Here is a 14,952-nt window from a genome sequence, read left to right on the forward strand (position 1 = left end):
TAAGTATTTTATCCATCTTGAATTAATTTTTGTGAGTTGTGAGAGATATGGGTCCTGTTTCATTCTTCTGCATGTGACTTTCCAATTTTCCCAGCACCATTTATTAAACAGGGCTTCTTTTCCCCAGTGTATATTGTCTGATTTGTCAAAGATCAGTTGACTGTATATGGAGGGTTTTATATCTGTGATCTCTGTTCTGTTTCATTGGTCTATGTCTCAATTTTTGTGCCACTACTAGGTGTTTAGGTTACCATAGCCTTGTAGTATAGTTTGAAGTCTGATAATGTGATGCTTCCAGATTTGTTCTTTTTCCTTAGGATTGCTTTGCCAATTCAGGCTCTTTTCTGGTTCCAAACAAAGTGTGGAATTATTTTTCTAAGTCTGTGAAATATGACATTGGTATTTTGATGGGGGTTGCATTGAATCTGTAAATCACTTTCAGTAGTATGGACATTTTAACAATATTGATTCTACTAATCCATGAGCATGATATGTTTTTCCATTTGTTTGTGTCCTCTGTGATTTCTTTTCTCAGTGTTTCATAGTTCTCTTTATGAGGTATTACACCTCCTCGGTTAAGTATATTCCTAGATATTTTATTTTCTTTGTAACTATTGTGAATGGTATTGAGTCTTTGATTTGACTCTCAGCTTGACTGTTACTGGTATATACGAATGATACTGATTTGTGTATGTTGATTTTGTATCCTGAGACTTTGCTGAATATATTTATTGACTCCAAGAGACTCCTGGTGGAATCTTTAGGGTTTTCTAAATACAAGATCATATTGTCAGTGAAAAGCGATAGTTTGACCTCCTCTTTTCTGATTTGGATACACTTAATATGCTTCTCTTGCCCAGTCTCTCTGGCTAGGACTTCCAGCGCTATGTTTAATAGAAGTGGTGACAGTGGGCTCCCTTCTCTTATTCCAGTTCTTAGTGGGAACGCTTTCAACTTTTCCTTATTCAGGTGTGATGTCATATATGACTTATAAGTTTGATGTATTTTCCTTCTGTGCCTAATTTGCTGAGAGTTTTTATCATGAAAGTATGCTGAATTTTGTCAAATGCTTTTTTCTGCATATATTGAGATGGTCATATGATCTTTGTTTTTGCTTCTGTTTATGAGGTGAATCACATTTATTGATTTCCTTATGTTGAACAATCCTTGCATTCCTGGGATGAAGCCTACTTGGTCATGGTGGATTTTTTTGATTTGCTGTTGAATTTGGTTTTCTAGTATTTTCTTGAGGATTTTTGCTTCTATATTCACAAGGGATATTGGTCTGTGGTTTTATTTTTTTGTTGTGTCCTTGCCGGGCTTGTGATCAGGGTGATACTGACTTCATAGAATGACTTGGGGAGGATTCCCTTTTTCCTAATGTTATGGAATAATTCCTGCAGTATGGGTACGAGTTCTTCTTTGTAGGTCTGGTAAAATTTGGCAGTGAATCCATCTGGTTGGAGTTTTTTTTTGTTGGAAGCATTTTTATTACTGCTTCAATCTTTTTGCTCATTATTGGTCTATTCAGGAGTTCTATTTATTCCTCATTGAGTCTTGGTAAATTGTGTGTTTCCAGGAAATTGTCCATTTCCTCTACATTTTCAAGTTCATGTGTGTAGGGATTTTCATAGTATTCACAGATTATATTTTGTATTTCTGTGGTATCAGTTGTAATATCTGGTTTTTCATTTCTGATTGAGCTTATTTTGGTCCTTTCTCATCAATTGCTGGTTAATCTAGCAACAGATCTATGAATTTTGTTTATCCTTACAAAGAGCCAACATTTCATTTCATTGATCCTCTGTATTATGTTTTTGTTTTCCATTTTGTTTAGTTCTGCTCTAACCTTAGTTTTTTCTTTTCTTCTGCTGGCTGTTGTTTTATTTTGCTCTTCCTTTTCTGCTTCTTTGAGACATGTCATTAGACTGTTGATTAGTGATCTTTCTATCTCTTTGATGTAGGCATTTAAGGCTATAAATTTTCCCCTTGGGACTGCTTTTGCTAAATCCCATAGGTTTTGATACTGTGTGTTTCCTTTGTGTTCAGTTTGAGAATTCTTTTTATTTCAGTCTTAACTTCTTTATTGACCTGATAATTGTTTACCAGCAGGTTGTTTAATTTCCATGATTTTATGCAGAATTGAGTGTTTCTCTTTGAGTTGATGTCTAGTTTTATTGCACTGTGACCTGAGAAGATACATGACATGTTTCTAATTTTTTGAACTCGTTGAGACATGTTTTGCGGCCTAAGATATGATCAACCTTGGAGAATGTTCCATGTGCTGATGAATAGTATGTGTATCCAGTACTTTTTGGGTAAAATCTTCTGTAAATGTCTGTTAGGCCCATATTTTTTCTAGAGTCCCATTTAAGTCCAGTGTTTCTTTATTCATTTTCTGCTTGTGGATTCTGTCTCATTTTTTCAGTCATGTGCTAAAGTCCCTGGCAAATATGATGCTGCTGTTTTTCTCTTTGCTTAGATCTAGTAGGGTTTGCTTTATGAATCTGGGTGCTCTTGTGTTAGGTACATAAATATTTTGGATTATTATGTCTTCTTGTTGAATTGATCCCTTTACCATTATATAATGACCATCTTTCCTTTACTGTTGTTGATTTAAAGTCAAATTTATCTGATATGAGAATGGCTATACCAGCTTTCTTTTGGTTTTCGTTTGCATGGAATATTATTTTTCTTCATCCTTTTACCTTAAGTCTATAGGAGTCCTTGTGGATTAGATGTGCTTCCCGGAGACAGCAGATATTTGGGTTGTAATTTTTTCAGCCATTCAGCCAGCCTATGTCTCTTGAGTGGGGCTTTCAAACCATTCATATTGATAGATAGAATTTATATGTGTGATGCTACTCTGTTCATCCTGTTGGGTATAACTTATTGCTCTGTTTTACCTCTTGTGCTGTTGTTTCAAATGAGCTCTGAGCTCTAGCTTATGGGTGTTTTCACACTGGTGGGTGTCTACTGTGCTGATCCATGTATATTAAGATTCTGAATACTTTCTGCAGGGCAGGTCTGGTCTTGACAAATTCTCTAAGTATTTGCTTGTCTGGAAAAGTCTTTATTTCTCCTTCATTTATGAAACTTAGTTTTGCAGGATACAATTCTAGGCTAGCAGTTGTTCTGTTTAAGAAAACTAAAGATTGGGCTCCAATCCCTTATGGCTTGTAAGGTCTCAGTTGAGGGTAAGCTTACCCAACCCAGCCCTGCCCAGCCTCACTCCCCCACCTGCCTCTGCTGTGGCAGAGAATAAGGATTCACCTGGAAGTTTCAGGGCCCCACCTAACACCTGGGGCATTCAAGTGCTTCTCCTGAGGACCTAGAGCCAGTCACAGGACCCAAAACCAACATTGCAGCTTATTCCTTCCAGCAAGCACTATCTACTGACAGGGAGGTCAATTTGCACAAACCTTTACAGCATTAATTGACACAATCCTACAGGATGTGATTGATTCTTACCCACAAACATGACCTGCTATCTCAGAGATTAAACTGGGCATGCCAATACAATTCACACTGTTAAGAAGAACACAGGACTGAGGAAAGGGAAATCATTTCAAAGACATCCACCCTCCTTCATCAAAGAGAGACAGGGAATCTGCCCACACACCTAGCTCACCACTGCTACAGCCCAATACCAACTGGCAAGTGAGAAAGCCACCACACTAAGGATATCAATAACCAAAGCATCCATCCAGAACCTAGATCACCATCAAAGCACCCACAAGCAAAGCCAAAGGTTCTTATCCAACACATGCTACAGACACTTCTTTGCAAATGTGTGTGTTGCTTGGGGAGCCCCATCTAAACAAAAGAAAATCCAAAAATAAGAAGTGACAGCTTTATCAGGTGAGAAGGAATCAGTGAAAGAACTCCAGAAGTATGAAAAATCAGAGGGAAAGGATAGCCCCATAAGGGAACATCAGCTCTCTAGCAATAGGTACCAACTAAAATGAAAATATTGGGATGACAGATAAAGAATTCCAAATGTGGATTATAAGGAAGCTCAATGAAATCTGAGAGAACATGGAAAACCGACTCAAAGAAATTAGAAAAACTATTCAGAAAATGAATGAAAAGTCACTAAAGAGATTGATATATTAAAAATAAACCAAATAGAACTTCTGGAAATGAGAAATTCATTTAAGGAAGTATAAAACACAGTAGAGAGTTGTAAGAATTGACTAGACCAGGCAGAAGAAAGATTCTCAGAGCTTGAAGACAACTCTCTCGAATCAAATCAGTGAGACAAATACAGAGAATTAAGAGGAATGAACAAACCCCTTAAGAAACATGGGATTATGTAAAACGGCCAAATATAAGAATCATAGGCATCCCTGAGGGTGAAGAAGAAAATGCACAAGGGCTAGAAAACCTATTTGAGGGAATAATTGAGGAAAGCCTCCCTGGTCTTGCTAGAGATTTAGACATCAAGGTACAAGAAGCTCAATGAACACCTGGGAGATTCGTTGCAAAGAGGCAATCACCAAGACACACAGTCATCAGACTGACCAAATGCAACATGAAGGAAGGAACTCCTTCGAGCTGTGAGGAGGAAACATCAAGTACTTTACAAAGGAAAACCGATCAGGCTAACTGCAGACTTCTCAACAGGATAGATCTTACATTGTGTTATTATCACAAAAACTAAAGGGGTTGGAAGTAAACTTGAGAAGTTATAGATATGTCCATGCTCTTGATGGTGCTGATGCTTTTCCCCAGCAAGGAGTTTGAGTATATCCTTATTCCCAAACTCATCGAATTGTATACATGAAATATGTGCAGCTTTTTACTTGTCAGTCATAGATAACTTTTTTTAAAAATAAAGCTTGTAGAATTGTTACACAATAAGCATCCTTGTATATACACCATTTTGCAATGAGTGATTCAGAATTCAAAGCCTACTACTTATTAAGATATCTTCTCAGAGAATATGACTACATATTATTTTAAAATGAAAGAAATTATAATTGATTTCTGGTTGAGAAATCTGTTCTGTGATGTAATAGAGATAAATTCTGTTTATCTCAAAGGGGTTTTTGTTAACAGCATCATTATTTATGTATTTCAATTCTAAACATTCTTATTAGACAATGATTTATGCTCCTTCCTTTAAAGAAGAAAGAACCACTACCTGTAGGGCATATGTTTCAAGTTATTTTTCAAATGATGATGGATTTGCTATGAGATAGCCGCAAATAATGAGAAAGCTATGTTATGGGTTGCTGCCTATTATATTTTTCTCTTTGTGAGTTTAACTGGGACATATACAAGAAGCAAACCAACAGGTATCATATCCTACCTATCAAGTTACAGTGCAATTAAGTGAGTTAAATATGCCCAGAAGACTCAAAGCTCAAAGACAATTAAGTATAGGTGAAATAATACTAATTGATCGAAGCTTAGAAAGATCTGCATTAGTCAAAATGTCATATCATAATTTATAGAAATGCAATAATGGTAGAGATTTACCTCCTCTTTAGTTTCATTCAGTGATCAGAAAAGAAGCTATCATTTTTTTAATTATAGAGATATTTTTAAATTTAAAAAAGTCATTTTTAAAACCATGATTCATAACTCATCTGAAGTTGTGAATAACTAAGAGTTGTCTTTACAAGGCCTGAAGATTTGTCAAACCATTTAGATTATGCTGTAGCTGGGTGTCGGTAGTGGTGTACTTCGGTAATCCAAGCCACTCAGGAAACTGAGGCGCAGGAGGAATCCTTGTGGCTAGGAGTTCAAGACCAGCCAGGGCAACATAATGAGACCTTGGCTCAAAAAAATAGATCAAACTGGACCATATTTATGGTTTCCCATTATTTTACCCTGTTCATGTAAGAATTGGCTATGTTCTCCTGTTGAAAAAAATCACATACAAGAAAATAGCTACCTGAACTTACTAAAAATATATATGGATGATAATTACTTGGTAATTACATGCATTTTTAAACTGTTAATTCTAGTTTTAGTTAAACTTTTGTGATGATCATTCCAAGTTTATGTTTAGAATGATATGAAAAACAGCTGTTTTAGAATGCATTTATATGGGAAAAACATTAGTTTCAGTTTTTTCCTCTGACTACTTATTAATAGAAATAATCACATATACCATTAAGTCCTTATAGATTTTATTTCAATAAAGTGTTAGCCTTGATATGGAAACTTGCTAACAAAACTGTTGGTTTGATATGTCAGCTTTCCTGCTATGAAATGTCAAAGTCTAATAATATTATTTCTTTTCCCCCCACAGTGGAACACCCGGACAAAATGGCTAATGACCAAGGTACAGTGGCTCAATCTGTCACTCTGTCCTCCTTGAATCAATCCTATCTGTTGGAAATGTCAGTCATTACTCTGTATTCCTCTTTTCATCTGGTCCATACACCTGATGAACCAGACACTGGCGTGATGATTAATCTTGTTAATGAAGTTCTGCTTGGCTGAGGCTGTAGCTCTGATAGGGAAGATGTAAATTTCTTGAGAGGAAATTGTTTTGTCTGTGTTCTGAAGGACCAATTAAAATGTCAAGCTTCTTTGTATGAAATAAATTTTTAGTCTCTGTCTGCACTTGTGAATAATTCACATTAAGTATAATTAAGCTCAGCATAATTTTCAAGCTGCTCTTGCACCCTTTCATGAGCTATGGATTAAAGTTATGTAGCTCTACAGAGAAAAATCATAAATTATATGTGCTTTGCCTCTGCAATGAGCTTCTTTTAATAAATAAAAACAAAGTTGTATCAACTTTTTTAGGGCATTATCATTGTTTGCTGTGAAGCTAAAAAGCTTTCATTCCGTGAATCAAATGCTGGTCTGAGTCAGAGTATTTTCTTCTTCCATTCTTTTGCTAAGAGCTGATTTGTATAGAGAAACAAAGATGATTTTGCACAAAGGAAAAATGGAGATAAATAAGAATTATCCATCAACTTATAGACAGATATGAATTTTCTCTTACCATGGTTTATAGACTGATTGATAAATTGGGATTCTATTATCTTTGCTCAAAGGACAATTAGTTTATGAGCTTTATTTTTTCAGGATGTTATATTCATTCAAGAGGGAGTTTGAAAATTCTGATAACGGGTTGTAGTCAGTGTTGTCAGCATTTATTGATTCAGAGTCTACAACTCACGTACTTTGCCTCCTGCTTTGCACATGGACTGTCAGCAGAACTTACTTACAAACATCATGTGTCATAAGGAACCATATGATGAGATTAGGGGAAAAAATTCTTTTCAACAGAAATACTTTTTAACTGGTGACAAATACTAAGTATCTGAAAGTGCTAAATCCTAGCCACTAGACGACCAGGGAAAGATAATACTAAGTATCTGGATGGAGGCTCTCACTAACAACAGAAAGCTGCCTACATGAGTAGTATCTTCTTCAATGATCCTGTGTTCAGGTTTTTCTCTTAGGCCTTACACCACACCTCTGTTTAACAGAATGTGGCTAGAGTTTTACATGCAGAATAATAGAAATTATACTGTGTGCAGAAATGTCTACCCAGCGTTATGATTTCCACTACTCTAGCTGCTCCTGCTTGCTTCCACTGAAAATATTTTCATAAGATCAATATCTACTAAATAGTAATCTTTGTTAAAATACTAATGAGTAATTAGCACTTGGCATATATTTACTTAGGTAAATTAAATATTAGTGTTGGCCGTATCTAAACCTGGAATAATTAGCTAATAGAGAGTGTTTTATTATTTCAGTTATAAAATAATTGAAACAACCTCTCATAACCTTCTTCACTTAAAGGGATTTGAAATTTACACAGAGAAATAACTTTTAATTTTTGAAATTATATTTAGAAATAATGTAATAGAGAAAAAAAACAAAAAACATTTAAGGAGTAACTGAGCCAGTTGAAATGTTGCATTATTGACCACTTAGGTGACAATGTACCCAAGCTTCTCCACTTCTCTCTTGATACCTTTTAGCTGTTTTTTTTCCTCTTATTTTTTTAAGTTTACCATTTTGCTTAATATTATTTCAAGCTACCAAAAATATATTTTGTAAGTTGGTCCTTTTACAAAAGACAAATGAATAAATTATTTCCCAGTCCCTCTCATCATACACTTTCTGTGGATTTTACTCTGATTCTCACATCTGCAGTGAAATCAGATCAGTTATCAGAGCAAAAGAAATTCCCAAGAATTATTGTCATTTGTTGAGTCTATTAATATAGTTGGTGTGTTGTTCTTTTCCTTTGTCTAATATTGCTTAGACAAATTCTCTCACATATGTTACACATATATTTGGTGCCTCATTCAATCACAGCTGACACATAGTGGGTAAAGTTGATAGATTTTAAATTTTACATTAATCTCAAATCACTTGTAAAATTGAGAGGGACTGGTGACATGGAATTTAGTGGTTATAAATAATATCATTAAATTCTTACAGAGAAAGTATATAAAATTTCTTGGACTCCAAAAGCTCTTTATAAACAAAATCAGTCTTTTGAGTTGATAACAATGTACAGGAGAAATAACCCAGATTAAAGATACCTCTAAGATTGATGAAAATAACAGCAAAAAGCTGTTATTAACATTCCCACTTCCAGTACATACCAAATCAGTAGAATATGTTTTTTTGCGCCTATTGGCCCATTGTTAGACTATTTTCCCCCATCCCATGAAGAAAAGATCCACTGTTACATTTATAACAGGGCTGAATTTCTGCTGAGATAAAATTCCCTCTGAGAAAATATTTGGCACTGTGGGCTAGAGTTAACCTTGCAAAGATGAATCCTAAATAGAGAAGCAGGAGGTTGCATTTGACTTCTATGAAAGTGAGTCAAGTTTTGATTGTTCTAAATAAGTATCTTTTTAGATTCTTGTCACAATTATTATTATAATTATTTATAATCTAAGATCTGTCATGAAGAACATAAATGTGAAAACAAAAAGTCAGTTATATTTGAATAAGTTTTGATTTGAGAAAAAGTTATTTTCTTCTGAGCAATAGTACTAGTAATATGAAACTGATAGACAACATAGAACTCTTTTTTTTTTTTTTGAGACAGAGTCTCGCTTTGTTGCCCAGGCTAGAGTGAGTGCCGTGGTGTCAGCCTAGCTCACAGCAACCTCAAACTCCTGGGCTTAAGCGATCCTACTGCCTCAACCTCCCGAGTAGCTGGGACTACAGGCATGAGCCACCATGCCCGGCTAATTTTTTTTTTGTCTATATATATTTTAGTTGGCCAGATAATTTCTTTCTATTTTTAGTAGAGACGGGGTCTCACTCTTGCTCAGGCTAGTCTTGAACTCCTGACCTCAAGCAATCCACCCACCTCGGCCTCCCAGAGTGCTAGGATTACAGGCGTGAGCCACCGCACCCGGCCAGAACTCTTAATCCTTTTATGTAATTATAAATTGACTGTATCTAGCATTTTTTAAATTCTGTAATCTTGATCTACTCTATAATTCTCCTTTTGTGCACTCCCTTTCTGTCTAGCTCCATGTCTTAATTATTTCTTTAGATTCTTCCAGGTACAAGCAGCCAATATTTTTGGAAGTAACTTTGAGACTTTAGAGATTAACCACAGAGTTTAATTTTTTGGAGGGTCAGGTAGGACAGGAAAATTGCTCGGGCTACATGAAGTGGAAAAAACTCCACTACACATTTTTTTTCTTTTCCATATTTTGTTTAAAACTCTTTCAATTTGTCTGTGTCTGTGTGGGATATGTAATGATAAAATTAACCCCTGTGCAGCTCTTAGCACCAGTCAATGTTTAAGAGCTTTGCATAATTCGCTCACTTAATCCTCATAACAATTCTGTGAGAGAGAGATACTGTTATTAACTCCATTTTAGCCGTGAAGAAGCTGAAGCTCAGAGAGTTTAAGTGATTTGCCTATAGGAACACAGCTAGTAAGTAGAAAGGCCATGATTCAAACCCAAGAAACTTGGTTTCAAAGCCTTGTTTTTAAGCACCAAGTGCATTCATCACATATATGTTTTTTATGTGTATGTATATATATATATATATATATGTATATATATATATATATGCACACACATACACAGCCACACAAACACATTTAACATATATCTGTAAAGTTACTGTAGCTAAAGTTTTGTGTATTAGCGTTGTTCTAATATGGATCTTCCTTTCTCTATCTTTGCGAATATTCTAAAGAACAAGGCACGTAATTCTCAGTCTGGGGTCATCTTGTTGATGGGAAACCATAGCATTGAGTACATGATCCTGACACTGTATCTCAGGAAACACAGGGATCATGCTAATTCACCATCTTAGCCAGCTCGGGGTGTCAATACAAAATACCATATACTGGGTGGGTTAAATGATAGAAATTTATTTTCTCACAATTCTGGAGGCTGAAAGTCCCTAATCCAGGTTTGGCAGGATGAGTTTCCAGTGAGAGCTCTCTGCCTGGCTTGCAGACAGCCTGCTTCTCACTGTGTCTTCTCCTGGTGGAGACAGAGCAAACATTCTGATGTCTCCTCTTAAAAGGACACTAATACTATCAATCAGGTCCCTACCCTTATGACTTCATTTAACCTTAATTACTCCCATAAAGGCCCTGTATCCAAGTGCGGTCACATTGGCGGTTAAGGATTCAATATATGAATTTTGGGAAGGACAGAATTTAGTCCATAGCATCCACTTTCAAAAGGAAAGCTGTTCTTTCACTCCTTTGCTAATTATCTTCCCAGTTTTTCAGACAAAGAAGGAGAAGGTTAATGTTTTGTCCAACGTCACACAAATAGTTGTTGGCAGAGTTAAAACCCAAAATGTTTCCTTCTTACTTCTAGAGTACGCAGTCTTTCCACTGTATATTGTTGCTATACTTATAAAAATTTTGGATCTTTGTTCTTCTAAAATCAGCTTAAACTTTTTAGAGTTTCCCACAGAAGCATTTTAAAAAATCCCTTTGTTTGGGGGTTGCAGTGGAGATTAGCTATGCCTGTAAAATATAGATACTTCTTGTAAGTGATTGTTAGATCACACTTTTAATCTTAAGGGATTATTTTTATTTTTATCATCTTTGTGTTCTGTTTAACCCCCAAATATCATTCTCCCCTTTGAAATGTGCGTGTATGAGAATTGGTATTCTTAGCATGAGAATGGATGTTTATGATTTCATATGTTTCCATGCCTGCCCATTGTGGCAAGAGAGTAGGTGCTATGGCAATGATATAGTAGCTTAAGGAGGGCAGGAATTCCTGTGAAATGATCCGTATCATTGCTGAGATGAATTATGAAGTAAATGCTCACTTTGAGCCCTCGCAAGTGTCTTTAATTCTCCTTGGCCTGGCAGAGGGGTGATCTGAAACACTAGGCCTAGAGAAGAGGCATCCATTTATAGGCCAGCTCACACATCCATATGAGGAAGGCCTGCTGCGAACTGCCCTCCCAGGAGGGAGGGAAAATTACTCTCCTTGGAATCTTGGTAATGGCTGATAATGCTCTCGCTTTTCCCATCAGTCACTCAGTGTGTGCTCTGAGAGCACTGCATTGGAGTCAGACACCTTTGATCCTGGCACCGTCCTGCCATGATGACCTCCTGTGTGACTTTGGGCAGGTGACTTAACTTCTTCTTTTAGCATTCTTACCTGTAAAATGGTGAATTTAGCCCAAATTATCTTTTGCTTGCTTTCAAGATGTAAGATTCTCAAGCTTTAGGATTGGTATTAGAATAAAAATACCAGGCATAGCATCTTTGCATAGTATAGCATTTCACACTTAGGGTTTTCCCACTCTGTGTCAATTACTCTTCCATGCACTATGCATGTACTATCACATTGAATTCTCATAACGACCTACCAGGTGTAGGAAATGAGACACAGAGTGGTTAAAACTTGCCCAAATACTCACAGTATGTAAGTGGTGTGAAAATGGATTATTCATATAATGGAGTCATTCATGACATACCCAACTAAAATGGAGTTGGGAGGCCATGAGGAAAAGCACTCTGGTCACGTACATTTATTCTAGGAACTGTCTTGTGAGCCCAAACCTGATACTGCAAGTACCTGACTGTGACGCTAAGATTGCAGGTCTTACCTAGCAGCTGCTCACACTCACCAATCAGAACTTACCAGCTCCCATAAGACTCTGCCAACAGCAATGAATTTATTTTCAAAATAATTTGCATAACCTTCCCACGTTCCCTTATAAAACTCCAGCCTTTTCTTTTGTTCTCTGGGCACCCCTGGGGACGCCCTGGTTTGTGTATCTTGAATTGCAACTCATTTCTCAGATAAACCCTTTGCTTAAAGATTTGTCTCTGTATATGTATATATGCATCTTTATTTCTGATTGACAGTGGTTAGACCCAGATACATACCCAGGCTACTTAGTTTGAGAATTTCTGCTCTTAACTACTCTATAATGTCTGGCTCCTACTTTGTTATCAAGAAAGTTAAACCTAAATGACATCACCGTCAGTTCGCCCAGTTTAAAAGGACTTTATCTTTCCTCAATAGGGTATTCAGGCAAAGTACTTAACACTACACCTGCCATTTTCCACCTCAGCGGTTTTAATCTCATGAATAAACAGAATGTTAATTGTTTCTAATTTCAGGGAAATAGGGTTTTCAAGGCAGTCTAGTCAAGCTTGGCATTTAGTTAATGTAATCCAGACTTCGCAGGGTTTGGATTACAGCAGCCAGACTGCTAATTTGAAAAATTGAAACCTTTAACGCCTTCTGATGGGAGCTATTTAATTGAAAATTAAAGACTTCTTCTTAGCCTATTGTAGTGTATAGTTTCAACTCAGTATATTATTTAACTGCTTGCTACACCTACTGAAAAAAAACTGTTCTCACCTGTGCTTTTCTCAGGTTCAAAATTTTCCAATTCTAGAAATTATGACTGTGGAGCAATAATAGTGGCAGAAAATGAGTAATGTGCTTTTAATGGGGTGTGAAGGTGCTGATCTTGTTCCCAGCAAGCAATCAAGTAGCTGCTTAAGTCAACTTCTCAGGAGTTTTTTTTTATGTTTTAATAGGTAACTTTGAAAGAAGAAAACATATTCAGTATTCACAGGAATTAATGTGAATCATGCTAGAATTTTAACCTTCTCAGACCCATAACATAGACATTTTTGTTTACAGGCCCTCAAGTGAAATTTCATAAACAGGTTCTTTTTGTAAGACCCACTGTATTGCTGGATGTCATTTCCCTGCTGTAGATAGACATTAGCCAAATACAAGGTCTTTATAGCTTTACTTTCTGCCCACTTCAAACAGTCCTAGACTCTGCCACCTCAATTTTGTTTCCAAAGACAGATGGGGTCCGCCCTTGCTTGCAGGATGAGGTCACTTCTTTGACATCAAGACCTTGGCTGTCTGATCCCAACCTTTTTTTTTTACTCTCAACACCAATAGATCCCTCTATATATGCCACAGTCACAAATCACTCTGGAAAAAGTACATTTTGCACAATTTCATGCTGTAACTGGTACCATTTTCTCAGCCTTAAAACTACCTTTTCACTTTCTCAACTGAAATGAGTAAAATCTTTATCTTTTAAGACTCCCTTCCCAATTCTCCTTTTTTGAAGAATCCCTTTTTACCTTTTTGGTCTTTTATTCATCTATATGTCCATAAGTCCCAAATTATTCTCACTGTGTTGTCCATTTCTTATAGTTTGCTATTTATATTCCCAGCTTCTTGACCAGATTTTAAATTCCCCAAGGACAGAGAACTCATTAGATTTACATTTTCATCCCTATGTCCCTAATTTTGACCCGGTCATATTATAGTTGAGTGATAAGTGTTGACTTGAATCATGGCATAAATGTTTCAGGAAATAGAGAGTAATCTGGAAAGATAGACTTTACCGTTAAATAAAATTTAAAGGTTGGAGAATCCATAGTAATAGTGCACATGGATGTGGATACTGTATATTTACTGATCTTGGGAGAGAAGAAAAAGATATGAGTATGTTTTCAACACAGAAAAGTGTATTCCATAATCACCCACTATAAAACAGAAAAACGACAAGTTCTCTGTCACTCAGGAAATAATGGCCATATTTATAGATGATTTTGACCTCCTGTCCCCTTTTCTTGACCTCTGCTCTTCCTGTCCTTCCTCGTTAGTAGAAAATTTATAGATTTGAATTTCACCAGCTGCTTGTAATTCTGAGTACAGAAATAAGAAAATCAAAACTAACGGGCACCGATGGGTTTTTTAAATTGCGGATATGCAGTGTGAAAAGAACTGGACTCATTTCTGACAACTTTGATAACTATGTAGCCAGCTCTGTACCAGGTGTGCAAAGCATTAGAAATGTAAGGTTCCATGGGTCCATTTTCAAGAAGTTTGCAGTACGATTAGGAGGACGGTAACACTCCCGGCCCAACATGAAAAATACATAATGCCAAATCAGGTGGTACTGTCTACATACGTGTGCTATAGGAGTTCAGATGGGAAATCACTGTGGGTTGTAGTAGAAAAGACTTCTTAAAACCTAAAACTAGACTTTAAATATAGGACTAGAACTTGAATCAATACAGATAATTTCAGGGGGAAAGAGTAATTGACCCTTTATTTAGAGAAATGCTAGGATGGGGAAATCAGGAAGCCAAGAAGTTTGGCAAATAGTGAGGAAAGCAGGATAGGTTCTGGGGACAATTGAGGTCCCACAGTGCAGAGTAGTAGCAGTACACTACAGTGGAGAGACACATTGGTGTAAAGGCTTTTTCTACTTCGCTCTGCTCTAATGTGGTAGTTCTCAAGCTTTCCTACTTTTCAACACATCGAGTGCCCACTACCTGCACTGGCCAGCGAAGACCTGCATGCTCCCCTGTGTGCAGAGCCCTGCAAACCCATCTGATCTCGGTGGCTGGTGCTGAGCATTGCCTGCTTGGAGAGGTGGGACTGGGGGGCAGGGACAGAAAAGGATGTCCTGGGATAGGAGTAGGAATGGTACCTCACTATCAGTGATCTTCAAAGGGTT

The 14,952-nt window shown here is 36.7% G+C and overlaps 1 protein-coding gene across 1 annotated transcript in view; it reads left to right on the forward strand.

Moving 5' to 3' along the window:
- The window catches only part of DCC (DCC netrin 1 receptor), a 987,982-nt gene that overhangs the window by 893,412 nt on the left and 79,618 nt on the right, over positions 1–14,952 (forward strand). The window contains exon 21 of the mRNA XM_045528069.1: positions 6,263–6,295. Coding sequence (XP_045384025.1) covers positions 6,263–6,295 — 33 coding nt within the window. The remainder of the gene's footprint in view (positions 1–6,262; positions 6,296–14,952) is intronic.

This window comes from Lemur catta, chromosome 16 (genome assembly GCF_020740605.2).
Source record: "Lemur catta isolate mLemCat1 chromosome 16, mLemCat1.pri, whole genome shotgun sequence".
In the NCBI taxonomy this organism is placed as follows: Eukaryota; Metazoa; Chordata; class Mammalia; order Primates; family Lemuridae; genus Lemur; species Lemur catta.